The sequence below is a fragment of the Aquila chrysaetos genome, chromosome 6 (genome assembly GCF_900496995.4).
Source record: "Aquila chrysaetos chrysaetos chromosome 6, bAquChr1.4, whole genome shotgun sequence".
Taxonomy (NCBI): Eukaryota; Metazoa; Chordata; class Aves; order Accipitriformes; family Accipitridae; genus Aquila; species Aquila chrysaetos.
The window spans coordinates 35,912,685-35,939,779 of record NC_044009.1 but is presented as its reverse complement, the minus strand read 5'-3'; the positions used below and the strand labels follow the sequence as shown (position 1 = coordinate 35,939,779).

The window sequence follows — 27,095 nt, the reverse complement described above, 5'->3', positions numbered from 1 at the left end:
CAAGCAAGGAGAGCTGTTTGCACTGGGTTTAGAAAACCAGCTTAAAGAAAAAGTTTTCACTGTGTTGAATTCCAGGTTCAAACAAGCACTATCCTGAGTCCATGGAGAAGTTTATAACTACTTCTCTTTAAAGAAAGAAAGGAAATCACCCAAGGGTATACAAATTATGGTCTTTTCCCTTCACACAGTGGCCCTCATCTTTCATAGGCTCATGGGATCAGTGAAGCTACTTTCCGTTATGCAATGCTTTTTGGTTATCCAATAAGCGAGCTGCTTGCTGAGGCCTGCAGTCTCTGCATGGATAGCGACCTCCTGGATTAAGAATTTCAGAAACCTGGAATTTGCTCCAGCTCATGCATATCAGATACAGGCCGCATGTCCTGAACTAGCTGAGGGGATTTTCTAAGAGGTTCTCAAGACTATTCTTACTTCCTAGGGTCAGATCTCACTTTACCTCATAGGAACAATACTTTCTTGTGCTACAGAAACAGCAGAGACAGTCAGGAAAACTTCCACTCTACCTTGCAACCACTTCTCTTCTATAAGTGGATTCTGTGGAGGATTCTGTGTGCTGCCCTCCATTTGCCTAAGTGCATGCAGAGTGTCTGAGGCTCCTGGGAGGGGACTAAGCACCCTTGTCAGTGCCTATGTCCACTTAAACAGAAAGGAAGGAGATCCCAACAGCTTTCCTCTCAGAGCTGAGATGCTCAGTGTAACCTGACACACTGGAGGCTAGGAAGATAATGCAGGAGAAAGACCATCCTACCTCTATACCAAAGCAGGAGTCTCCACACCCTCAGAAACCACTTAAGCCACATCTCAGGATGGTGCAATGAGAGACAAGGTAAAGACTTCAAATGTAAACACTGAGCATCTCTGCAAAGATCCAAACATCAACCAGTTACACACCTTGGGGACATCCAGGATGTACTGTGGGATGAAGTGTTCCCGTTCTGCTTCATACGTGTGCGCTCTCAGCCTGACAGTCAGGCACCAGGATGGACAGATGGTGGCATCCTCCTCAATGTTGCTGTAGTGTCTCAGCACCTGCAGGCATGCAAGAGACAGAACAGAGTGCATGCAGGAAGGGAGTGTGGCAAGGTGCCTTCAAGTGCATGTGTCATCATCAGCAGCAGTTTGTTTCAATGGCATCCCTGGGACTGAGGAATTGACTTTTTCAGGGGAGAAGAACTGACCGGTGCCAGATGAGAAACATGAGTGCTGCTTTCCCAAATAACTACATTTCAGACCCAAAAGACTATGGAGTGACTTTCAAGCAGAAGGACCTATCCCAGCTGTTCTGTGATACTACAAGAGTTGCCTTAGGGAAGGAGGGTCTACAGACACCCTAGTGCAGTTTGAGATATTTGCAGGTGCTAAAGTCAGCATTTAACAGTGAGTCACTGAAAATGATCATCTATCCTTTACCTGAGCCTAAGAAACTCCTGACTCTAAGGTTACTCCCAGATATCGTCCACACTGGCTTAGAAGGGAAGAAAAATGCAAGAAGAATAATCAACAATGTAATGAAGATGTCTCTCGCCTACCAGGAAGTTTCTGGGTGCTAAAACCTGCAATTGCAGCCTTGTGTGATGTGAATCCCACATCACATGGGAGGAGAGGCTGCAGTGATGTAGAGTGCCCTCAGCAGCTTTACTTGTGGAGGGCCAGACACAAAAACCAAGTTACTGCCCATCACCCAGGCCACAACAACCATCCTTGTGCAGGCTCCCATCTATGCTAATAGTGCAGTAATCCACAGTAATTCCTCCTTCAGTGCGGTGTACATTACTTCACATTCACTGGGGGTAAGAGCAAGTGTAACTGTCCATATGCATGAGCTGTGGCTTGCTTTGCTGATTTATCTTTGCCAGGACACAGGTGAAGAAGAAATTTTAACCCACCAGTGTATCAAAACAGTGGCCAAAGGAGTTAGTAAAGATGCCAGTTTGCCAAACCCAAAATGAAAGTTTCCATTTGAATTTTAACTCCCCCAAAAGCCTTTAGCCTGCAGCCTCTTGCCAGGCCCTCTCTGGAAACTGGTCCTAGTAATTCCTACTAACCTTGTAGGAGGCAAAACCTTCCAGCTCTGCTGCATAGAGACTGTTGAGCTGAGTGGGCTGGAAAAGAACACGGAAGGCTGAAGACTTCAAAGGTGGGATGTCACAGATTTCAGGGCTCACTCGGAAGGCACTGCCATGGTTTGGAGTCCAGGCAACAGTGATCATTCCTTTGGTGTGGTTGGTCACACAGAGAGGAAGCGGTTCTACCTTGTGGAGCGGCACGCAGCAACCAAAATCATACTCCCTGGGGCTGACACTAATGTGAGGAGGAAACAAGGCCAGGTCACTGCTTACACCATCGTAGAAATATTCAGTCATGGAGCTGGCTTCAAAGTATTCCTTGGGAGGCTTGTCCTGAGGGATCTACAGGATGGAAACATCTCGGCGTGAGCAGGGGAAGTGTGCCTGTGGGAGGCACCAGGCACTACAGTCCTGACTGCCTTCACAAGCAATAGGACATGCAAGATGCGCTTCATTGACAGTTCCCAGGACATCTCCAAGTCTAGGCTTCAAGGAGGCTCCTGTTTGTAAGCCAGTGCTCAGTCTGAAGCTACATGAAGCAAAAGAAGACACTGTGACTGAGTTAAAGCCAGAAAGTGGCTTAGTGGCTGAACTTGGGTAAGACCCAACTGACATAGATAGTATTGGTGCATGCTGGGAACATTAACAGCAGAGATACTAAAGAAATCAGTCTGGCACCTGCGAGTCCTTCTAGATCTGTCTGGCCTGTGCAACAGAAGCCCAACATCTGCAGAGAACAGCACCTTAGATTCCAGGGAGGGCAGCTCATACCTTGGGGGGCAGCATGAGGGCTCCCTTTTCATCCATCTGCAACTTCCCATCCTTCAGCATCACACTCAGGATATCAGGGGGGTAGAAGGTCAGTCCCCTCACCATGTTGGTTCGGTACCAGGAGAGGTGTCTTGCCTGAAGGATGGCTGGCTTAGCTGTGTCTGAATGGCAGGTACCAAAAAAGTCCACATACATGGGTTCCTGGGAAAACACCAGAAAGGATTATAATAAACTGCCCTTCTGTGATTGTTTTGAGAGTTACACCATCCTAGTACCTCACTTCCAAAACCATGCCTGGGAAAGGCTTAGCATCTGCAATATTAGACTGCCATTTACTTTATGTCTTGACAGGATGCAAGAACTTTCTTGAAACTGGAGTGAAAGTTGAAGGCACTCAGTGCATGGCTGTGCAGCTAAATTTCATTCAGAGACCTAAATGAACAGGATCCACTGAGGATGCACCTCACTCTACCCAGAGACGTTACTGACTGTCTGTCCACATCAGCCCTCTACTGCTGATAGGAACCTGCACCATGGGAATTCTGCTCAACAAGAGCCCAGGTCCTGCACTTGGGTCACAACAACCCCATGCAACGCTACAGGCCTGGGGAAGAGTGGCTGGAAAGCTGCCTGGAGGGAAAGGATCTGAGGGTGTTGGTCGACAGCCAGCTGAATATGAGCCAGCAGTGTGCCCAGCTGGTCAAGAAGGCCAATAGCATCCTGGCTCGTATTAGAAATAGTGTGGCCAGCAGGACTAGGGAAGTGATCATCCCCCTGTACTCGGCACTGGTAAGACCACACCTCGGATACTGAACTGTGTTCAGTTTTGGGCCCCTCACTACAACAAAGACACTGAGGTGCTGGAGCATGTCCAAAGAAGAGCAATGAAGCTGGTGAAGGGTCTAGAGCACAAGTCTTATGAGGAGCAGCTGAGGAAACTGGGGTTGTTTAGCCTGGAGAAAAGGAGGCTCAGGGGAGACCCTAGCACTTTCTACAACTACCTGAAAGGAGGCTGCAGTGAGGTGGGTGTTGATCTCTTCTCCTAAGCAACAAGCAATAGGACAAGAGGAAATGGCCTCAAATTGTGCCAGGGGAGGTTTAGATTGGATATTAGGAAAAATTTCTTCACCAAAAGGGTTGTCAAGCACTGGAACAGGCTGCCTGGGGAAGTGGTAGAGTCACCATCCCTGGAGATATTTAAAAGATGTGTAGATGTGGTGCTTAGGGACATGGTTTAGTGGTGGACTTGGCATTGTTAGGTTAGTGGTTTGACTTGATGATCTGAAAGGTCCTTTCCAACCTAAATGATTCTGTGATTACCTGACAGGTGTCAATGGAAACGCAGTGGGAAGAGATTTGTGGGGGCTACTAAGTGAGAGAGGCCAGCTCTGATGGGTTACATTGGAAGATCCCTCTGAGCTATCACAGCAATGAAACCACCCTTTGCCTCTCATACCTGATGGTGGACAAGGCACACCACTCTGCGGTGATAGCTGATGGGGTGAGTAGGTCGAAAGGTCACCTTCAGTGTTAGTGTTGTTATGCCCTCCAAGACTCCACAGGGTCGATCCAAGGAGAAGACACTCCCTCTGACATCAATATCAAATTGGTAATAGGCTGGGACATCTGAGATGTTGCTGATTTTCAGTGTCTGCATCAAACTTTCCCCAAGATTGATCCAGTCGAAGTCCACAGAATATTGGTGCAGGGACACTGAAGGACCTAGCACAACAACATGTAAGACAGATCCTGGACCCGTCATAGCTGTTTCTGTCAACATGTCACAAGCCACTGCTGCACTTAACTGATCTTCCCAAACCAGAATCACCTCATTAGAAAACCCACCAGTCCTAGCAAACAGCTGGACATTCACTTCTAACAGTCTCACATCTGTCTCAAGCAAGTATAAACCCCAAATGGTGCACCAGGGACAGCCTGGATCCCAGCAGAAGGTAAGTCTGTGACTCAGGGCTGTGACAGTCCCTAGCCCTTCCTCAAGCACTAGCCCTTCCCCTGCAGTGCTAAGACAATGACAATGGGGAGAAACAGGGAAAGCTTTCACTGTGGTACCTTTACATGAGCCAACCACCTTCAGGACAGTCTGCAAGAGGCATCCAGCAGATATTATAGTGAAATAGTCGGTACTGTGCTCTCCTACTATCTGAGGCTGAAATCGTATGCACAAGACCAGCTTCCCGTTGGCAGGGACAATACCATGGGACACATCACAGGAGAAAACATGATCTTGAAGCAGAGGATCTTTTGCTCTTTCTATCCTACATGGTGCATCAACCTGCAAGAAGAAAAGAAATAGGTTGATAAAGGAGCTAAGAGGAGCCAGGATGGCTCTGAATGCAGGACATTAATCAGTGAAGAACTGAAGTTTTCAGCAGAGCTGAACACCACCAAGAACACCAAGGCTACTGCAGCTCAGCACAGAAATGCTGTGCAAACTTCTGCAACTCTGTCCTGCTGGAGCACTGCTGGCAGCAAGCTCCCACAATACACTCGGAAGTCAGTGGGCTGCAGCAACATGTCCTGGTGATCTCTGGGGTTGGAGTGCCCCTCCTGGTAGTGGGGAGGATGGCTCAAGGTGTCCCCAAGGACCAAAGTAGCCTAAGTGACTGCTGTGACCAGGGGACCTGCAGGCAGATAATTTATTTCCCTTCATCCACAGTTCCACCTTGTCTGGGGATCTTCTTTTCACAAAAAAAACCCAAAACCAAGATCAGCTCTCTGATGCCTTCCTCAAGCCCCTTAAAAAAGGTCCTGATCTTTGCCTGGGGATGCTGAACACCATTGCAGTGTGAATTATAACAGTACAACAAATGAGTATGTCTTTGCCACTCCCAAGTTGCAGAGCCTGTGGAGGAGTCAGCACTGCTGTCATCCACGTCAGCAGTCTCTGAGTACATCCATCTTTTAACGGGCTGGGATGGGCTGAGCTGGCACAGAGAACAAAGTGCTCAAATACAGCCCATTTGACTTTGAGAACAATTCACCAGGTTGCAGTCCGCTGTGGACGGCAGAAGATCCATCAGCTGCCTGGGACACATGCATGCCAATTTGAGACTGCCACAACTGCCACACAGGACTGATGGGCTTGTCCAGGGTGAGCAGGAGAGCTGCAGGATGTGAAGGACAACAATAGCTGTCTGATCTGGACCAAGCACGGTGGGAAGCAGGCAGGAACTGCCATATCATGCTGCAAATGGATGAGTTGCTAGCACTGTAGCTGGAAGGCAATGGTGAATGGCCTGGTTGGTAGAGCAAGGCTCATCATCTCTGTTTTAGTCACATTCCCGCTTGGGTTATTTTCACAGCATTAAGGGAGATACTCAAGACCGCATATCCCAGGGAAACATGTCAGCATGCCAACTTCTCACAAGAAGTAGTCTCCCTCTCCACATACCACAGACATGTTGAAGATTTCTACACACTTCTCCACAGTTGTCCCCACTGGCACTGATCCAAAGCACAGCACATCCTGAAACTTTCCAGGCTGTACACCTTCATACTTTTCCCCTGTCACACTCACCCGCAGGTAAGGGTATTTGGCTGTTAAAGGAAATAATATACTGGGTTAAGAAAGAGAGGTGGAATCTCCATTCTTGGCTATTTAATGTTCAACTGGACAAGCCTCTGAACAACCTCAGGTAACTCTGAAGTTGGATCTACCTTCAAAGTTGGCCCTGCTTTGAACCAAATAAGCTCCCTTCCAGCCCTAATTTACTAAACTCAGAGTCACTTCTTTTGTTCGTCAGTGGCCATACAAGGCACTTCAGGCAAGGACTTGCTAGTGAAACCATTGCTTCTAACTTGCATCCAGAGAGCTTTAGAACTTTCCCTCTGGCTCTCTGTCTAGCAGGGACAGACAGGAGAGACTGAGTACAGACAAGACCAGGGGTTTCTGGAGGTTTTTGCATTGTGCCAATGAACTCCTCTCATTTCTTCCCCTCTGTCAACTTAAGCAGGCTCCAGAAATGCTGGTTTGGCCAAAGCATGCCACAGGGCATATTGGATCCTGTGTCTCTTCAGGTCACACTTCCAAACCGACAAAAGTACGTTAGAAAATTTCACAGGCCACTTTCGAACCATGGGCTTCACTTGCTCATTGGTGGGTTGAGCCAACTGTGGCACAGCCTCAGAGCCCAGCACCTCCATGTGTCCCCATGAAATGCTATTCCACACTTAGGGATGATACACACTTCTTTAACTGTTAAATGCAAGAAAGACTCACCCAGGCCTTTTAGCTGGATAGTCCTCTTTTGTTTCTCTTCACCTCCAAACCAGCACTTTGCTACCACATCATACACCACAGCCACCTTGGGTTGGAAAACCACCTTGACCATGCACTCAGCACCTGGGTTCAGCATGCCACAGTCAGGAATCATGTAGAAAGGGCTTGGTATCTCCCAGGCAAACACAGTAACAAGGTCACTAGGAAATGGAGATATTTTTTAGGTAGACGAATGAATTCTTTGCTGCCTGTGCAATCACACATAGGATGGACCTTTCACAGTGGGTTATTCAGTTAGGATGTGAAGCAACCAATGTTGAATGACAGAATGCCTAATGCATCTGAACAAATATGTGGTGCTGGGAAGAAATTTGTCTCTAGTCTCTGCAAACGCTCTGTTCACACTTTAATGAATCTTAGCTATTACATCTAAGAACTTTATTAATGGCCATAAAATTTCTCAGCTTCATCATGTGATAGTGAAGAAATCAACTCCAGAATGAAGTATTTGCTTTTCCTGTATCTAAATTTGCTGCTACTTAATTCTAAATGAACATTTGTTCCTCTATTATATGCCCAGGTGAGAAGAGAGGACTGAACTGTTTTCCTAATACTTCATTCAACTCTCCAGAACTCCCTTTGCTTGTTTGATTTGTGCAAAGAACATGACATACCATCAGCTTTTCTATTTTATTGATTCCAAGCTGTGCACTACTTACCGTCCATATACTCCACCACCCTGAACCTCTCAGTCAGCACAAATGATTTCTCTAAGGGGAGAATGAATCACTTGAAAGGGTTTCTAGCTGATACCTTGCTCTGCTGAAGATACATGTGCCCTCCCCTCTGTCCTCTCCACCTTCCTACTGCATCAGCTGACCGCTTTGGGGAGCACAGGCCAACTTCCAACTAGTAAAGGTTATTTTGCTCTCACTGTAAATGGTTGGAAGTACACCTCCTCCTTGACTGGGAACTTCTTCACTGCACTCCTTTCTACAATACTGCCGGAATTACTGTGCTTCCCTCATTAAAATAAGATAGTCCTTGATAACTGGGAGCATCTTTGCTCCTAAATGATGACTCCAAGCCACAGAACACTGCCACTGCTTTGGGCAGCTCCATGAGCATAAGAGCAGGCACTGGAGAGACTCTCCAACTTCTGTATTGCCTGCCTCTAAATCAAAGAGGTTGGCAACTCCACTGCCATCCCTATGGCACTCCTGTGCCAAGGGAAGAGAGGTCAAGTCACAGGAAGACTAAAATGTTTCCAGCTGGTAGCTCATCTCTCCCTGCTCACGCTGGGCAGGCTGCCTTTGATTAACTATAAGCCCAGGCCTCTCCTGTGAATGTGGGATGTTCTCAGTGGTACACCTTGCTGGTCCCCAACTAGTTCCTGTGCATGAATGGTTCTCAGTGTATGCTGGAAACAGACAGATGTGAAGTGCCAAGATGTTCCCACAGTGAGATCTGACATGTACTACCATTTCTGCTGCCTTTTCTGCCATGACCTCAGAGGAGGCAGAGGTCTGCTACCTGTTAAGGCAGCCAGCAGATCTAATGACAACTGGAATGAGCTGCATTCATTGGAGAGTCCAAGAAGGTGGCAAAATACCTGACAAAACAGAAGGAGAGTCTGCCCAGCCACATCTCACTCACCCAATGTTGCGCACAGGGAATGTTGTCTCTGTGACATTGTGGACAGCACAGACAGGCAACTGGACAGCTGCTGGGAAGGACAGACAGGGGCGTGGAAGCGTAGCATGCAGGGTGACAGAGAACTCACCCTCAGCCTTCTTAAAGCAGATGCTGTCTTCATACTCCTTCTGCACAGAAAAGCAAGGGGAGACAGCAGTTAGATTGGCTCCATCTTGCAGGTACTGCAGCTCTACCCATGAACACCATCACCTTCACCTCTGTGAGAGTGTTGGGAAAAAAACATTGGTGACAGAGGTACCAGGGGAGGCCTCTATGCAGGACAGAGAGCACATGAAGCACTCAGAAAAGCCAGGCAGTGAGTAAGGTACTCAGGCATACTCCTCACTCTGTCAGGGAACACACACACCCTCAGAGAGAGCAGTTGAAGACCACATTTGTTTCACCTGATTTGTTTTGATGCAGATGGATTTCTTTCAGCATTTTCAAGATCCCAATTCAGCTAAACTGAAGTATGTACAATCTTTCTTTCAGCTCCACAAGCACAGAAATATTAATCTTTGATTAAGTGCTTTGTCAGCTAGAGAGCTAAGTGGATAATACATAACTTAAAGATGCAGCATTGACACCACTGTGTACAAATAGCCTCAGGACATCTGCTAACCGGCTAAAATAGAAGGAATTGCAAGATACATGTCTTCCATGCTCCCCAATCATCACCTCTCCTGAGTACCACTTATACAGGTAAGGAGAGACCTTGGGCACTGCAGCACATACAGTCCTTGCTCTCTCTAAGAAAGGGAGCCTCCTGCTCTAGCAATTGATGTGGTGCAGACAAACTATTCACTGAAAATAGAACAAGGCCAGCAGCTTATTTCATAAAGGGAACACTGAACAGTCATCAGAAAATCATGATACTAAAAGAGCAGGGTACTGGGAATCCGCCCAATGATCACGCTCTATGGCTAGGACTGAGATTCACATCAAAGATATACAGCTGTGGACAAGAGCCAGAGATCAACACTCAGAGCCAAGACAGACACCAGGAACAAGCTGAAAATCAAGAAAAGGGGGTGGGTAAAAAGAATCATTGCTGTTAAAAATAAAAATTAAAGAAACCCACCCCATCCAAAAGAAGGGAGGCCCTTGACATATCCTTTATAGAAAATCAGTAGCCCTTCAATGTACAGGCTTTGGGGTCTCTTGTAAGAAAGCAGAGACTGAGTCCCTCAACCCAAGGTTCTGCACTAAAACCACCCAGCTGAGGCTCCCTGGGATCAAACCAGGTGTGGACAGTTCAAGCACCTTATCTTACTGATTTCACGGCTAGAAGAAGCATGTGGAAAACTGGGAATGCTTTTTGTGAGGATCCCTCTTGTAACTATTGGCAAACTCTGCAGAGAATTCAGGGGTTAAGGCTCCCTCAGGTGATGAAGTTGTGGGGAGAGCAGGAAGGTCATGCTGCCCAGTCTTTCTATGGAAGAACCTTCCCTAAGGACTAATTTATTCAAGTGAAAACAGATCAGAAAGGACAAGAGTGGCAGAGGCCCACTGCCCCCCCTTGAAGCCAGCCCAAGCACTGAGAGCAGTTTTGATGTTGACACTTTACCTTTTCAGTGGGCCGGAAAACGATGGGCAGAGTTAAGGACATACCAGGGCTCAAAGTGATCGGCTGCGGAAAAACAGTGAAGAAGAATCGCGTCGAAGGACATCTAGGTAATGAAATCAAAACAAGAGATTTTGTCTGAGGGTGTACAGCTGTTGTTAAGTTAGACAGCAGAAAAGAGAATAAAGAATCAAAACCTCCAGACCCCACAATTAGAAGCACTTTACACACCTGACCCCAAGCATACCTTGGCAGCAAATCATCAGAAACAGGGGCAGAAACCAGGTGTCCTGGAAACTCATTCCCAGCAATACCTACCTACCCCTTCCTTAAACAATATTTTACATTCCCAGGCCACGCAGCATGAGCAAAACCCATTTAGCAGAAACATTTGAGTTTCAGAGCAGGGAGGGTCACAGGGAGTGCTGGAATGGCTCAACAGCCAGTGGGACTCCCGGGAGCAATGGTTTTAGGACACACTAGTGACTGGCTGGCATACATCCACAATTAAAATCTCACTAGACTGGAAATGCTTCACAGACAGAAGTATCAGCAAAACAGAATTTTAAAAAAGGCATTTCATTTAAAATACTCCTGCCAGGAACAAGGGCTGTGCTTCTGAATTAGCAGGTTTCTGTCGGGCTACGTAAGTGTGCATGGGCTGTCTCCGATACAACGCCCAAGGGGAGAGGGGGCAGATGAATCCAAGAAAAGGTGCTGATGTGACTGATACAGCAGGAGGGATGAAGACGCAGTGAGAGTGCGAGGAGTACGAAGGAGAAAGAAACTTCCCACGCACCTGTAGCTCAGCTTCTGGGTTTTCTCATGAACATTTTTCAAGATCAGATGTTTGATCATCTCTTTTCCAAGTTCCCAGCCACGCCACCTGAGTGTTTCGGCCACCTCAATGCCCCAGAATACGCCTTTCTTCTTTGGCTTTCTTGCAGACAGCTTCGGGAATTGCAACGGGGACATTAGCAGTTAGGGTGGGAGGGAGGAGAAATCACTACGCTCTACGCTAAGTCTCTGACTCCGGCAGAAGGCGGGAGGAGCCACCCTGCGGCAAAGCTCCAGAAGTCACCAAAAGCCCTGCTCCGAGAGTCCAGAGGGGACACCTCCTGGCCACAACCCAAACAACAGATACTAAAGGATGTCATGAACGAGGGAAGCAAAGGCTAAAGGGTTTTTTGTTTTCCTCCTCTCCCCGCCCTTGCCAGTAAATCCACCCACGACAATGGCACCCTTTGCTCCTCCGCTCACCTTTCTGACACAACCACAGCACAGCTTCCGAAAAGAGTCAGAGTTTTGGGGCTCTCCATGCACCTGAGCAAGCATCTGAAAAACAAGAGGAAAAGGTCCTCACGCATGCTGCTGCTGCACGCAGACAGTTTTTGCTGCCGAGACCTGGGCACTCCCAGAGACCCAACGACCCATCCTTGGGCTCAGGGTGGCACACCTCCCTGCAGCGGCTGCAGTGTCGCCGGTAGTGTCCCCGTTTTGCCAGCTGAGTCCAGCCCTCTCCACACACCACGGTCTCCCCAGGCTGCCGCAGCCCTACACTCAGCAGCCTCCTTGGCACAGACCGTGACCGTGACCGTGACCGTGACCGCCTCGCAGCCCAGCCCCCCGTGGCAGAGCTCTCCTCGGGCCTTTATAGCACAGCCCTGCCCAGCCCACTACAGACCCACAGAGCCCTGTGTAGCAAAGCCCCGCTCTATAGCCTTGCCCGGCCCCCTAAAACCCCATATAGGTGACTGCGGCACGGCCCCGTTCCCTACAGCAAGAACCTGCCCAGTTCCCTGGGCCACGGCCCAGTCCTTTAGAACCCTGCCCGGCCCCCCGGAGCAGAGTCTGGGCCCCGGGCCACCGCCGCCGCCCCCGGGCCCGCCCGGCTCCCCCAAGCCCTGCCCGGCTCCCTGTAGCACAGCCCGGCCCCCGAGAGCCCGGACCACCTCGGGTCCCGGCCGGCCCCAGGCCGGCCCGGTCCCGGCCGCTCAGCGCCACGAGGCCCCGGCCCGTGTCGCTATGGAGACCGGACGCGGCGGCGGCGGCGTCTCCCGGAGCAACGACGGCGGCCGCCTCGGGTCAATCCGCGCGCGGGGGGGGGCGGCGACAGGTGCCGGCGGCGACCGCCAGGGGGCAGCAGAGGGACGCGCAGAGCGGGGCGGCTGGGGGGGCAGATGGGAGGGGGGAGGCAGTGCGAGGGGTAGATGGGGACCAGGGAGAGATGGGGGGGTCAGGGAGATGGAGGGGGGTGGGTGGCAGCCCGAGGGGTGCAGAGGGTGGAGGGGGGCAGGAGAGAGCTCGGGGGAGAGGGGCGATGAGGATGGGGGCGGGGGGGGGAGAGGTGCAAAGCTGAGCCGGCAAAGGGGGTGTCGTGAAGTACGTGGGTGTGCGGGATGGGTGGGTGAGGAGGCGGCGGGGCTAAGGGGTGGGGATGCTGCTGGAGGGGGCAGGGGGTGCAGCAGGCTGGAGGGTGCTGGCATAGGGATGGGGTGGCACCTTAACGGGGCCAGGTCACCCCGAGCTCCTTGGGGCATTGGTGACACAAATAACAAGTTGTGACCGTTGCCAAAAGAAGTTATGGGGCCGAGACCGGCACAGGGACACAGGCCGGGGAGCACTGCCCGCACAAGCCCATCAGGTATCCTGGGTATCATTCCCATGGGGCACCGCCACCACCGTGGGTCACTCCTGCATCTTCCCCAGGCCCTGGGTGCCCCTGAGGGAGGGGGGGACCCCAGTGTGAAGGGCCAGACAGCCCCTCCAGGGTGCACAGGTAGCAGCATGGTGGAGAGCAGGGCTGGCCGCATCCCACAGTGCGGGGAGGGTGCCGGGGCAGAAGCAGGAAGGAGATGCAGCTTTAATGGCATTTGTCGATGTTTACAACATGAGTCATCCAGCTAAGCAGCGGTAAATCAGCACCCCAACTCCTCCAGCATCAATTGTGTCCCCTCCTCTGTCCCACCAGCACTGGACGAGTGCCTGGCTCCTGCAGAAACAACCTAATAAATAACAGCAACAAAACAAACCCTCCTGCAGCCACAGTGGGCCCGTGTGTATGAGGGGCGAGATGAATGCCTCCCATCCATCACTTTAATGGTTGTACTCTGGAAATTAAACCTGTCATGGCCCATCAAGGTGAACGTTTTAAGTCTGTGACATCCCTTCAGCTCCCACCACCCCCCCCCCCCCCCCACCTCCTGGCACTCTCTTTTTTCTTGCTTTCCTTCTCTCCTTTTCCTCTCTGCCCCTGCCATCCCTGTCCTCCCCACTTCACTCCTGCCCCGGTGTGCCCAGATCCAGCCTGCGGTCCTCTCTGTGCTCCCCCGTCGCCAGAGGACCAGGCTGTACATCAGGTGATAGATGTCTTCAGCCCCAAGGCTCCTGCAGCCATGTCCTGGCATCTGCCAGCATCTCAGTGCCCAGTCCTGGGTGCCGGGGGGGCAGGCACAGCTCCCCTGGGGCGGTGGGTCTCTCCTGCCCCGCTGTCCCTGCAGGGCAATGGCAGGGAACTGGGTACCATCCTTCCCTACTTCCCACTCCCCTCTTCCTTTCCTTCCCTGTCTTTCCCCCCACCCCTTCCACACATTTATTCCTCTCCTGCTCCATGTTATGCCAACCATCGCAGGCTCATGGCACCCAGCCCCTGTCCTGACTCGCATCTCCCCCACTTGAGCAAGGGCTGCCCTTGCACCATCCCCAGGACCAGAGCTTCTCCCGGGCAGTGCCAGGGGTCCGGACACCTCGTGCGTGGGCAGCAGGGCACTGCTGTGCCCTGGGCTGGGTTGCCTGGGGACAGGGGACTTGAGCACCAAGGTTGCCACACACCCAGGGGGAAGCTGCTGAGCTGGCAGCAGCCACTGCGCGTCACTGTCACCCCACACAGGCTCGTTGTTTGTCCATCCATCCATCCCTCCTTCCCTCCCTCCATCCACATGCTCCTCTCTCCCATCATCTGCTTCCCCATCCATCCCTCTATCCCAAAATCATCGCATCTGTCCCCTTGCCCAGGGTGCTGCCCCCCAGCCCCATGGCAGCCCCAGCCGCTGCCAGGTGTTACCCAGCACTGCGAGATGTGACAGCCCCACACCAACACTTACCTGTCCCGTCCCTTGCTGACCAGCTGCTGGAGGTGACCCAGGTCTCCCTGGAGGCTGCTGCCCCTCTGCAGCTCCCACCCTCACAGGCATGTCCTGGGGGCAGGCAGCCCCCCCGCCACCCCAGGCAGCGACGGGGAGAAGAGAGGAGAGGACAGCAGAAAGCGGGGCAGGAGGGAGATGACTTGGGCTGCCTGGGAACAGGGCATCCCAGACCAGCCTGCCCCACTCCTGCAGCCTTACATGCACTGGGGTAGTGAAACAGGGCTGCCCCCTCGGTCTGGGGTGGGTGGGGAGGCTGGACATTGCGGGGCTGGTCCCTCTGCCTGCATGGCCATCTCAGCATCCCAAGGGGAGGCCCACAAAGTGTGCAGGAGGCATGGGAGGTCTATAGGGTCTGCCATAACTCTCCAGCATGCTGAGGACGAGGGCAGCCTGCTCACTTAGGGGGGGGGTCAGAGCTTAACCCTAGTGCTTCTAGGGAGGTGGCAGAAGGTGTATGTTGTCATCCTGCTACCAGGGGTTGATTTGAGCCCAGCCACAGGTAGCAGGGTCCCAAGAGGATCATGAAATGAGCCCAGAAAGGGACTGAGAGGGGTTCAGACAATGCCATGGGGAAAGGGGGGCTCGCCAAAGCATTGAGCCCTCACAAACAGCCTGAGCACCTCCCTAAACCCGGGAGGGCTCCGTCCCCACCTTACTTGGGGGCAACGCCACATCGATGCAACCAGGATAACTGCAGCATGGAAAACAGCACCGCTGCATTAGTCAATTAACCAGTTCTGCTTCACAAGACAGATTAGTTTTGCCCTGCAAAGAGCAGACCCCACTCAGGGATGCTACAGGTGCAGGAGGAGGCAGGGCGGGCTGGCAGGCATCCTGGGCACCCTCCTTCCCAGCCTTCATGCCACCAAGGGGAAGGGCAGCTGGCACCACGCAGGGATGTGCTGCTCCAGGCACTGTCATATCTGCAGGAAAGGGGCAGTGCACAGTCGAAGGAGGGTCCGGCGTCTCTCCCCTCCAGCTGTGCCGGTGGGCTGCCAGCTGTGCAAGTCTGCTGTCCCCACCCAGTTCCCCAGGGACCCCAGCAGGGCAGCGCGGTGGCAGGAGGCGGGCAGAGCCTCCTGTCCCCTAAGGAAGAGCACAGGCATCCGGATAACAGCTTTATAGGGAGGGATGTGGGGACTCCCCCAGATACACACAGAGGAATAATTACGAGTTAAATAGGATCCAAACACACATAAGTTAAAGGGGGGCAGGCGCCCTGCAGCCCCCCCCCACTCCACCCAGGCACAGTCTGTCTGCCAGCAAAGAGACCCCGACACCGCAGCCCGGCCCCTCTCCCCGGCCAGCTCTGTCCACCTTTCACAACACAGAGCTGATCTTCTTCTCCGTGGCACCCATCTCATCCTCCTCCTCTTCCTCTTCATCCTCACCCCCCGAGCAGGAGGAGTCCGGACCATAGCCCAGCTCGGTGGTGCTGCGGTGCAGGAAGCCCGACCCGGGGCTGTGCCCCATGAACTCAGGGCTGTCAGCAGCTTGTCCCCGGGGCTCGCCAGGCAGCAGCTTCTCACAGGCTTTGCTGAGCCCTCGTTGCTTCTCGGCCTCTGCCTGAGCCCCCTGCTCCTTGGCTTTGCGGCTCCGCTTCCACTTCATGCGGCGGTTCTGGAACCAGATCTTCACCTGCCGAGGGAGAGCCCCCAGGGAGAGTGTGTCCCCCTGCCCCATCCTGTCCTCACTCACCCCCTTGCCCTCCCTGCATGGAGGGCTCCCCCAAAGCCTCCTTGTTGCGGGGCATCCCGCACTGCTGCGGGTCTGTGCAAGGAAGCTGAGGTTGTCACGGGGAGAGGAATACCCGGGGAGCCTGCTCCCTTCCCCCTGCCCAGCTTCTGCAGGATGCCCAAGGATGTCCATGGGGACATTTTAATTTTAGCCCCACAGAAAGCCCCCTCCCACAGTGCAGCGAGGGATGGGAAGGCTTTGAAGCCCAAGTTGGGGGTGCCAGGTAAAAAGAGGAGCAGTATTTCTGGGGTGCCCTTCACAAGAGAAGAGCCTGGAGCCCACCAGGGAGCTCTCTGCAGGAGATGCCCTGAAAAGGGGTGCTGATGGGGGCAGTGGGCTGTGGGGCTGATGGCAGCCAAGTGAGGGGCATCAGCATTGCCCATGACCTTGACTTCCCTCCCTGGCAGCTGCCTGGTGCTACGCTCCATCTCCCCAGGACCAACGTACCTGTGTCTCGGTGAGCATCAGCGACGTGGCCACCTCAAAGCGCTTGGGTCTGGACAGGTACTTGTTGAGCTTGAACTGATTCTCCAGCTCTAGGAGCTGCTGGCTGGTGAAGGCTGTGCGGGGCCGACGGCATTTCCCCATCAAGCCAGACTGCGGGGCGGCTGTGGAGCAGAGATCGGGCGGGGGTCAGGGGACAGCGGGGCTGGGGGGGGACATCCCCTCGGCAAGCCCGGGATGAGGAGGAAGGTGAGTGTCTTTTCCATCATCTCCCGCCCCAATAATGGCTTTATTGCCTGGCTGATAGGAACCAGCGAGATATGTTATCAGGCCTTGGTGTGCAACTGGGATCAGTCCTGTGACTGAAATTAATCCTCCTTTTTTTATTGCTGGGCCGCGCAGGTGGCTGCCCAACTGCCAGGGGCTGCGGCGGCAGGGCTGCCCATGAGCTCCGCTATCTCGCCCGCAGCCCTTGAAGGCAGCGCGGCGCTGAATCAGGAGGCAGCGGGAACAAAGGGACCTTTGAGAGTCCAGTGTGGGGTGGCTGCCGCACCGTGTTTGATCCCTGCTTATCTCCTCTCCGCTGGCTTTATTGTCCCCCCGGGGTTCAGCTTTTACTGCTTCTCCCAGCACCGCAGCGGCAGTTAAACCCAGAGGTTTGCAGCTGGGAGTAAAGTGCCGGAGTGGCGTGGGGGGGCATTAATGGGAAAGGTCCTTGGCACATCCCTGCCGCCACGTCTTGGGGGGCGAGACAGAGCATCGTGGCCCCAGAGACATCACCTGCTTGGCAAGGGTCGCTCCAGCTCACCCGCTTTGCAGGGCATGGGGCACCATCCACTTTATTTCCCCCAGATTCCAGCTTTGATCCGAACCTGCCCATTTCCTGAGGTGTCCACCAAGCCCTTCACAAACATAGTGGTGACGCACGAGGCAGGAATTTATGAAGGGGGCATTAACTGATCGTGATCCAGGTTTGATCCCAAGTACCTAGATGCTGGGTGGGATGGGTCAAACAGGCAGAGCCCAGGCTGGGATGAGGGTCTGCAAGCTCCTCTTGTAAGCAGGGATGGGCACGACCGCTCCTACACCTGCAGCCCCACAGTGCCAGGAGAGACAGCCTGTGGGACCCACCTGGCAGCTACTGGCCAGTTAAACTAGGGACTGAATAGAGGCACGCTGTGCTGATGGCTCTGACACACACACGGTGCGTTATTTTGCACACAAAACATATTCAATGCTAAAACCAAATGAGAGGCTCAAAGGATTTCCGGGACAAATACAAATGTCAGATGAAAGATGGCTCAGCTCTGCAGAGCTCGGCTGCTGTCTGGGCTCTGGCTGGCTGTGGATGCTCTGGCTGTACAAATCCTCGGTGGAGACATGGGACCAAACGGACCTGAGAAGGCTCCCCTCGGCTAAGGAAAGGAGGTGCCATGGGGACCAGCATCTGCAGGGATGGGGCAGCCCAAGATAAAACACCTTGCAACTCCTTGGAGGAGGGAAGGCCAGAGATGTGTCAGAAACAACCAGAGGGAAATTCATTCAGTCAGTGTTGGTGGGGAGCACAACATAAAGCATCCCCAGGCAGCACCCAGCAATCCGACGGCTCTGGCACCCAGAAAGCCCCCTTTGCTGCCAGAGATGGAAGGGTGCCTCAGTCCCTCCCTGAAGCAGGGGCTGCACTGCGTGGGCTGGCTATACCAGGTCAGGGAAGGGTCCCTGTGAGCAGGTCCTCTTTCTGGGCATGGTCTGTAGAGGATGCTTTGGGAAAATAGAAGGGAAGGGGGTGTGCCCACATCCCAGCATCCAGTAATCCAGGACTTCTGTGTTTTCTGGAGCTGGAGGCTGTTTTGCCAGGGGTGAAGAAATATCATATTCCCAGCCTGAATTCCCCAGCCCAAAGCAGAGACCCCAGGGCTCAGCTCCTAGGGCACTACATCCTGGCTCTGGGGAGCACAGAAATACTTCAGACCACCCTCAAAGGCTCCTCTGTGCCTCCTTCTGCAAGGTCAAATGTGGGTAGACTATAAACAGATGTGAGAAGAGTGGAGGCACAGAGGTGAGTCTCGACCCCAAAAGCATCAGAAGTTCAGTCTGTCCAGATTCAGAGGAGGCTGGAAGGCAGCTTGCTTTAACAACCTGCCCCCCTTAAGGGACTCGCTCTTCCCCAGGTAAGATGCTGAGGACTGCTTGGTCTAGCAGGGAAAAGGAGAACAGAAAGTTTGCCCAAAAGCCAAATAAATCCAAAAGGTGTATATCCCAAATGACTACCAATGCAGGGGACCGACTACTGCAGCATGGTCCCTCTGCCAGCCCCAGCTTCTCCATCCCAGTGTCTCCAATTCAGGATCAGTGCAGTGGTGTCCCTTAAAACCTTGTACAGACCCTAACTTCCCTGGAAACCCACCCTGCCTTCTGCCCCAGCACTGACAAAAAAAATAACACTCAAACCCCTCTGTGGTGTTCTTATACAGTTCAAGCAATCACCAGTTCAAAGCCCAGCCTACACAGATGTGGCTGGCCACCTAATCTGTGACCTCCTCTAACAATACACCCTTCAGCAGCTACTACCCATCACCACCGCTGCCCTCCGTGACTTGTTCAAGATTTGGCCAGCAGACAAGATGGGGCGAGCCCAAACCAACACAGCTTTAAGGTCCACCTGACCTTCAGCAACCCACAGCAGCAGGTCATCGTGGACCTGAATGACCAACATCTCTGGCCTCAGACCTGCTGTTAGCTTCCCTGAAGGGCCCTGGCTCCTTTGCCTGGGGACAGTGTGGAGGAAGAAGGTCTGCAATTTCTCGCTGGGGAAGGAGCAAAGGGAGGAGGAGGAAGTGGACTCTCAGGGTATGAGGTAGGTTCCAGTTTCCCATGCAAAGAGGAAGTGATGTCTTGTGGCTGCTGGTAGCTCCAGCCTGTCCTGCCAGTGTTCTCCCTGGAGTCCTGTCCCCCCAGTCCTGTGGCAGGCTGTCACATGGACATGGACAGCATCCTCCCAAGGGATGCACAGCAAGTATCCCCCCAGGACTCACCTCCCACAGTCCATGCCAGCTGAGCTATGAACCCATCCCCATCACAACCAGCATCCCATAGAAAGAGCAACCCTTTGGGAAGGCTCTGCCCCTTATCCAGCTCCTACCAGAAGACCAGTGACTGCCTCAGCATCACACCTTTGCTTCCCAAAGGATTTCCTATCCGACCAGCCACCTCCTCCAGTGCTACATCCAGTGCTACATAAGAGCTCATCTCAATATCCCTTCAGCCTGGCAGGGCTTGGACCCCCTGATGGATGCCTGGCATTCGGCTGCAATATCAGTAAATAAATTGCTTGGCCTGGAGCCGGGAATGCCCTCTGAGTCTGAGGCCAGGAGCTCTACAAGGCAGCTGCCTCCTGGATAATTAGATAAAGCTTATAAAGAATTGTTGGTTTATTTGATACAGTTCCGTCTACTTGATAACAAGGGTAATCCTAGGTTGATATTAACCCACTTGGTTTTAATTTGGTTTGTTTAGCTATAGTTCACTTAATTTTGTGGGCTGGCAGATAAAGGAGAGGAAATTAGCACCCTGTCTGCTTTGGCGGTGTTTCTCCAGATGTCAGGGCCATCACCAGAGGCTTCTCCTACCCTCCCGGCAGCCCTTACCATTTTCCGTGGGGCAGCATGTGTAAGGGCACTTGCTACCTCTGCTTGCTTGCTCCACCATTGACCCCCGATTGCTGCTTGCCAGCTGTTTTCCAGCCCACGTTTCCTGCTGACGCCAGACCACTGTGAATCTGGTGAGCCTTGGAAGGCGTTGCTTTTTGAAGCAGTTTGGTACGACTTGTCTTGCCTGCTCTCCTAGCCCAGCACAGCCCATCAGCCAGCTCTCCACAGCTGCGGGCAGGATCTGGCCTGGGCACCAAGCCATCAAGGTGGTGAGTGGGTGATGCAGAGAAGTGTTGTCCCAGGAAAGCCATCTGAGCACCAGGTCCCCCACGGGGAATCCTTCACTCTTCCTGAGAGTCTGCAGCTGTATGTCATCGCTCGCCACTCCTACAACTCTCCACCAAAGTGGGTCTCTGCACTTGGCTCCCACCGCTGTGCTGTATTTCCATGCTGATAGCCAGGGCAAATAAATCACAGCTCCCAGAAATACTAATAGGCACAGCACCCCAGTGCCAAACGCTCCCCCTGTGCGGTTCAGGAGGTGCTCAAAGACCTAGGACAGGGACCCAGGCTGGGAGCAGCAGAGCCTGGGCAGGCAGCATCCCTGCTGGCTGCAGCGAGGGCATGCCTGCTCCTTTTCTCAGGCCTTCCCACCCAGCCCTCTCACTCCGCATTGCAGCAGAGGCAGCCAGGCACTGGCTGCAGCTCTGCAGAGGCAGCTAGTGAGGGAGGCATGGCACCCACTTGCACCACAGCAGGAGCACTTCTCTGAGCAATCCCAGCACCCAAGCCCAGGCAGGATTCCTAAGGGTATCAAATTCACTGTCTCAGACCGTCTCCCCGCCATCCTACCTCTCCCATACGCAGCTGAGAGCAGGGCGAGTGTGTGCAACACATCCCCACAGAGCTTGCGGCTTCAGTTCAGGGGCTGTCCCGCTCCTTCCCCCACACTGACTGTCCCCAGGAGACCAAACTAGACGGTGTCTGCAGAACATCTCTACACAGGCAGCTAAAGAAGGAATTTATTCCAGGATTTAGTCCTGGAATCCCCTATAAATAAATCACAAGGGTGACCTCCCTCTCAGATGCCCCAGAACACATCCTAGGAGGCTTTCAGACTCGTCTCTTCCAGCTATCTGTCCGATGCTACCCAGGGAGCTAAACATGACCAGCACCACGGACATTTGTGCTCCATCACTCTGGAAACCTCAGCCAGGCAGGTCTGTCCATCCATCTGCCTAGGTTGGGTGTTGGGACAGGGGACCCAGGAACCACAGGCGGCCCAGGAGCCCTGTGCCAACAGTGGGAGGCTCCTGCCCAGCCCACCACCGTCCTCAGAGAAATGAGGAAGGGCTGTACAGGCAGCATGTCCTAGGCAGGTGCTCCTTCCTCTCCTTGCGTACCCACGTCACTGTCCCCGTCCCCACATCATGGCCAGCACACTGGGGCAATATGAGCCCAGACACAGACATAACATGCAGCTGGGGCCATCCCTGGTGACAAGGCACGCTGCAAAGGGACTTGCTTTTGGAGATTGCAGTGAGCCCACAAGAGGAAAGGCTGAGGACACACTTGAGAACCCAAATGTTTCCAATGGACTGAAATAAGGATCTGAAGATGGATGAGGAACAGGGTCTGATGACACAGTCTACATGGTGTTGAGAAAACACGAAACAAGGACCAGGGGAGCAGGATCCCTAGGAGAAAAAGCGTGAAGAGAATAGAGCCCAAGCTAAGCATAAGTCCCCCGAGTCAGAATTGATGTTTGCGGGGAGGTACAGGCAGGTAGAGCAGCTGCAAATGCTTCATCCTTCTTCTTCAGAGAGGCATCAGCTCAAGCTCTGCACCCAGCTTGGTCCCTGTGCTTTGAGACAGGAGGACGTTTGGAAGAAAACCCTGAAACCAGTCAGGATGGAAACCTGGCTCAGAGGAGATGGAAGCAGCTGGGCTATATAGTGGGGGAAAGAGAAGACTGAAACGGACCTACATATCCTCCTCATGTGCAGACCAGGCAGGCAAGGAGAATGGACAGTGATTTGCTGTGTTTGATGTGACAAATCTTGGGAGCAAACTGGAGCAAGAAAAGCTTCACAGCAGGAGAATTGCTGAAGTACTAAACAGGACAGTCTGGGGAGAAAGAATCCCCACTGCAAAGGGCTCCCCAGAACTGGGAGCAAACACCTTTTGGCAAGGACATGGATTGGGGCAGCAGTCACTCTGATTTAAAAATCTACAGCTTTGGTAGCTTTTGCTGCATACTTGTTACACCTCCACATGTCTCCCTTAGTTCTACCCTGCTTTGGGCTCTCCAGGACCCAATCAAACAATACTTGAGTCAGAGACTGCTTTTCCTCCCCCTAAGCTACCATAGGAGTCCAGCTCAGTGCTTCCCACAAGACCCATTCACATGCTGTTCCTGTGCATCCTAGCACAGCCCAAAAGCTCCCTCCACAAGCTGTTCTCATGCCTGTAATTTGGGATTTGTCTCCTTTCAGCAAGGTTTTGGAGACAACCAGCTCTGGAGCAGATCCTGCACTTGAGAGGGATGGGGCTGATGCACAAATGCAAATTTGATGCACAAATATCTCCACATTATCCCAGCCAGAAGCTCTACTCAGGGCCACGGGGGCAGATGCAGTGGTGTCATCCCACTCTGGTGGGACACAACCCTGCATGAAGCTACTGGGATGCCAAGATATACCAACAGACCCAAACCCAGCGAGGACAACATGGCCTCTGCAGAGGAGCAGGAAGGTGTTTCATCAACCAACAAATAGAGATTTTTTTCCCCTGCTCTTAATGACATGCTTGAAGAGTGCACACAGCCTGTAGCGCTGGAGGCTTATTCTACACCCTTAGCTGCCACCACTGCTTCACAGCTGGACCTATCCTACAATCCAGGGAGACCCATGGAAAGAGAGACAGCCCGGGGAAGGGAACAGTCTCTTTCCCTTCAGCCTGCCCAGGTGTAATTTGAGGAAGGAGCAATGAAGGCGATGTTTCACGCTAATCCTCCATTTCTGCACTATTATTCACCCAGCCAGTTTATTAATTAACCGACTTATCCAGTCTTTTTTTTTTTTTTTTTTTTAAATGGGTTCCCAGGTTATTAAGACACTAAACTCAGCTAACAAATCCGGATACTCTGCCGGGTGTTTATTAACAAGCCGCTCTTGCTTTATTGCCCACTGGCACCACCTTTGCAGCAATCCCAAGCAACCCCAACCCCTCCACTCACCCCAAGCACAGGGTAGGGTCCGGGTCACACTACCAGGGGTGCCAGTGACAGCCCCTTGTGGGACAAGAGCCTGAAGTCAGCCCTTGTGCCATCCATGCCTTGCAGGACCCTCCCCACCCGCGGCCCATCATTGCAGTGCAGGGTCCGGTGCCTGCCCGCAGCCCTGGCCGTGCCCACCGTGCAAGGGGCTGTGCACGGAGCCGGCACCCTCCTTGCACGCCAGGAGGGAGAGGGGCTGGGCTGGAGCCGAGCACGCTGCCAGGCTGCCTCCCGCCGGCACCGGGCTCACCGGCCCCGCGGAGCCGGCCCCTCGCCCCAACGAGCCGAGCGCTGCGGCGGGCAGGGACCCGCAGCCCCGTCCCTTCCCCGGCCCGGATCCGGCCGCGCATCCCTCCGTGCCCCATCCCCGGCCCCCGCCGCAGAGACCCGGGCGGGTTCGTTCCCAACCGTACCGGCCGGGATTTATTCGTTTCCCGGTGCCGGTTCCGACAGCCGCTGCTTTATTTTCGTTTCCTTCCCGCCGCGGCGGAGCCCAACGAGCCCGCGGCGGCCGTGCGGGGCCGACAGCTGGGGCTGCCGCGGCTGGCCCGGCCCGGGAGCGGCTCTGCTCTGCCGGCACCGGGGCGGGCAGTGCCCCTCGGGGCCGTCCCGCAGCACCGGGCCGGCGTAGGGCGAGGGATCGGGTTCCCGGGGCCCCGCAGCCTCGGAGGTCTCCGGAGACGGGGTCTTGCCCCCCCCTCCCCTGCCAATGGGACCCCCAAACCTGTCCTGGCTGGGGAGCGGGTCTGGGCGCAGCAAGAGCCCCGCATTGGGGTCAGCCCCGAGGTTCGCTGCCCCCGCCGGCCTCCCGACCCCAACCGCTGGGGAGCCGCGAAGGGGCGGCCTCGGAGAGCCTCAGCCCCCGTGCCCGAAGGGACCCGCACCCCGTTGTGCCGGCGGGGGCCCTCGGGGGTTGGAAGGGGCGAGTGCCGCGTCCCACCCGACGGGAGGGTCGGTCCCCGGGTCACTCACCGTGGAAGTCGGAGAGCCTCGGCACCAGCATCCCGGCTCGGATCCAGTGCTCCAGCGGGAAGGAGCCGGCCACGGCCGCCTTCAGGTGCTCGGCGCCGGGCGGCGGCAGGTGGGGGATGCCGGTGTAGGCGAAAGCGGGGTGCTGGCCCGCCAGGGCCGGGAGAGGGTACACGGCGGGCGGGTAGAGGGCCGGCAGGGCGCCGAGCCCGGGGCCGGGGAGGTGCAGCAAGCCGGGCTTGGGGACGAAGCCGGCCGGGGCGAGGGGCGCGGCAGCCGGGGGCGCCCGCGGCGAGGGGGTGTCGGAGCGCCCGGCGGGGCCGGGGCTCGCCGCGGGGCTCCCGGGGCTCAGCCCCGGCGGGGAGGCACTCCGCGCCGGCTCTTCAGCCAGGAGCGCCTCGATGCGGAAGTTTTGGGACTTCTCCATGGGCTTGTGCATGGCCCGGAGCCGCCGGGCCCCCCCGGCACCCCGCCGCTCCCCTGCCAGGGCACAGCCCGGCCGGGCAGCACCGGGCCAGCCCCGGCACCGGCGGGCATCCACCCGCGGGGCCCCGCCGCGCCGCGCTCCGCGGGGCTGCCCTCGGGGGCAGCCCTCCTCTCCGCTCCTCCTCCCGGGCACTCGCTCGCCCGCCGGCACCGGGGGGGGGGGGTTTTAACCCCCCCTCCACCTGCCCCAGCTCCCCATTGGCTCCGCGCCGGCCCCCCGCCCCACCGGCCCGGCCTGCCTCCCCGCCGGCCCCGGCCCGGCTCCCCGCCGGCCTCCCTCCTCCGGCTTCCTCATCCTCTGGCCACAGCAGCGGGGACATTCCGGGGCCTGACCCAGATACCTCTGCCCCTTCCGCAGCCTCGCAACCCAGCCCAGCCCTGGCCCACACCCAGGGGATCCCCTCAGCCTGCAGGACCCGCCACCGAGGGCACTGAGCCCATCGTCCTGATCCAGAGCCAATCTTGCTTTCCTTAGAGCCCCTCGGTGGGCAAGCGGGTCTGCGGTTGCAGCGGCTGGAGGAGATCTGGGGAGACTAGACGGGCTTTGGCACAGGTAGGTGAAGCCCTGATGGGCTCCAGTGCTGCCCTGGCTCTGCGGAGCCCCCAGATGCTTGTGGGGCAGAGCGCCTGGCTGGGAGGGCAGGAGAGGCACTCACTCACCAGCAAGCTCCTCTGCCCCCCAGGGATCACCGGCAATGCCCAGCTGTGCTGTTTCCCATTGCAGAACTCTGGGCCAGGGAGATTAGCGGACCTGAGCCGGACACACACAGAAGCCACCGAACTCCGTCACCCATGTCTGTCCAACATGCCAGCAGACCGGGTGCCTGAAGGCAGATTGTTACTCATTTTCCCGGTCTTATCTTTCCCAGACAAGTCACAGCTTTGAGAGTGGCACCAGGGAAGGGCAGAGAGGAAAGTCTTGGCTGGTCTGGGAGATGTGGGTGAACAGGAGCAGAGCTGGCCGAGACCCCTGGCACTGGCCCTCAGGGAGAGGCACAGTGTGTGCGAGCACACCTGTGGCCTCTGGCATCGAGGGCCTGTGTCTGTCACTGGGTCCCACCTTTTTGTGTCACGCTGACACAGTAGACAAGCCCCTGCTTGTTTGTGCCTGATTATGGGTCCTGCTCTTTGGAAGGCAAGGCAGCCGCTATAAATATTACAACAGCTCAAAGGAGCTCCCATCCCTGTATTTCTTCCCCCTTCAGCATTTCCAGCACTGCTGTATTCCCTGAGCAAGAGATGGGTCCACCCCCCTGTATCCTGTGTCCCACAGAGGCTGCAAGCAGATGCCCAGGGGGGAGAAAGGCAGGGGCAAAAGGGGCCTTCCTCAGCCTCCTGTGCTTTATCTGCTCAGTAACCCCAGGGGGTGCCCATCCAGTCTGGTTTGGAGCCTGCTGAGCTCCCTGCACACCCATCACCCCACTGCAGGGAGCTCCAACGGTCCAACATGTGGGACAACTTCCTCCTTCCATTGCCCAAGCCCAGCACCCACAAGCTTCATTGGGCGGTCCCAAATCCTTGTGTGGGAACAGACGCACAACAGCTCTTTTCCAGCTGCCTCCCTCAGAGGGAAGAGGGCAGGAATCAGCCCCATGGACAGCCCAGAGCTGGATTCACTCAGAAGGGTATTTGAGGTGGATGTCACCCCACAATAACACACCCTACTGAGAGGGTACTGAAGGTGGAACAGCATCCCTTTCTACTCCCAGCACCCCTGTGCCTGCTGCTATTCCCTCTCTCCACCATCAGGGAGACTGTGGGGCTCCCTCCACCCCCCCAATCCATCCCCCTCTGGTTTCCCAGGACAGAAGTCAATGTCCTTGCCAAGCAAAATGACCCCAAGTCCCTTCCTTCTCCCCCCATGTGAGCAGCCAGCCCTGCCAAGCAGCAGGCACAGGCAGGACAAGACCTGGGGAGGAATGGAACAGCCTGGCTCCCAAGCACAGGGGAAAACTGCAACAAGTATCCAGGGAACAGAGAGCACAGCAAAGGTAGGACAACTCTTCCGCTGCAGGTCAATAGCCTGCAATGGT

General features: G+C 54.8%; 2 protein-coding genes across 2 annotated transcripts in view; both read right to left on the bottom strand.

Annotated features, from left to right (window-relative positions):
* CFAP65 (cilia and flagella associated protein 65) overlaps positions 1–12,366 on the bottom strand; it is a 34,391-nt gene extending 22,025 nt beyond the window's left edge. The window contains exons 1-12 of the mRNA XM_030018041.2: positions 12,307–12,366; positions 11,615–11,689; positions 11,154–11,305; positions 10,358–10,460; positions 8,752–8,918; positions 7,096–7,295; positions 6,268–6,413; positions 4,926–5,148; positions 4,312–4,577; positions 2,856–3,056; positions 2,064–2,426; positions 910–1,047 (exon numbers count right to left, since the gene is read on the bottom strand). Coding sequence (XP_029873901.1) covers positions 910–1,047; positions 2,064–2,426; positions 2,856–3,056; positions 4,312–4,577; positions 4,926–5,148; positions 6,268–6,413; positions 7,096–7,295; positions 8,752–8,918; positions 10,358–10,460; positions 11,154–11,305; positions 11,615–11,689 — 2,034 coding nt within the window. The 5' untranslated portion in view covers positions 12,307–12,366. The remainder of the gene's footprint in view (positions 1–909; positions 1,048–2,063; positions 2,427–2,855; positions 3,057–4,311; positions 4,578–4,925; positions 5,149–6,267; positions 6,414–7,095; positions 7,296–8,751; positions 8,919–10,357; positions 10,461–11,153; positions 11,306–11,614; positions 11,690–12,306) is intronic.
* A 3,453-nt stretch (positions 12,367–15,819) lies between these two features.
* Positions 15,820–25,015, bottom strand: LOC115342863 (motor neuron and pancreas homeobox protein 1-like). The gene is made up of 3 exons (XM_030018045.2): positions 24,580–25,015; positions 16,684–16,844; positions 15,820–16,137 (listed from the first exon to the last, which is right to left on the bottom strand). Exons 1-3 carry the CDS (start codon positions 25,013–25,015, stop codon positions 15,820–15,822), a joined length of 915 nt encoding a protein of 304 aa, XP_029873905.1.
* Positions 25,016–27,095: the final 2,080 nt, after the last annotated feature.

Bases quoted from the DNA above. Each gene is read 5' to 3' on its own strand.
- LOC115342863 (XM_030018045.2), bottom strand. From the start codon at position 25,015: ATGCACAAGCCCATGGAGAAGTCCCAAAACTTCCGCATCGAGGCGCTC. The intron at 16,845-24,579 runs GTGAGTGACCCG...TCTGCTCCACAG, and splicing joins GAGGCTCTCCGACTTCCACG to CCGCCCCGCAGTCTGGCTTG. The intron at 16,138-16,683 runs GTACGTTGGTCC...CTCCCTCGGCAG, and splicing joins TGATGCTCACCGAGACACAG to GTGAAGATCTGGTTCCAGAA.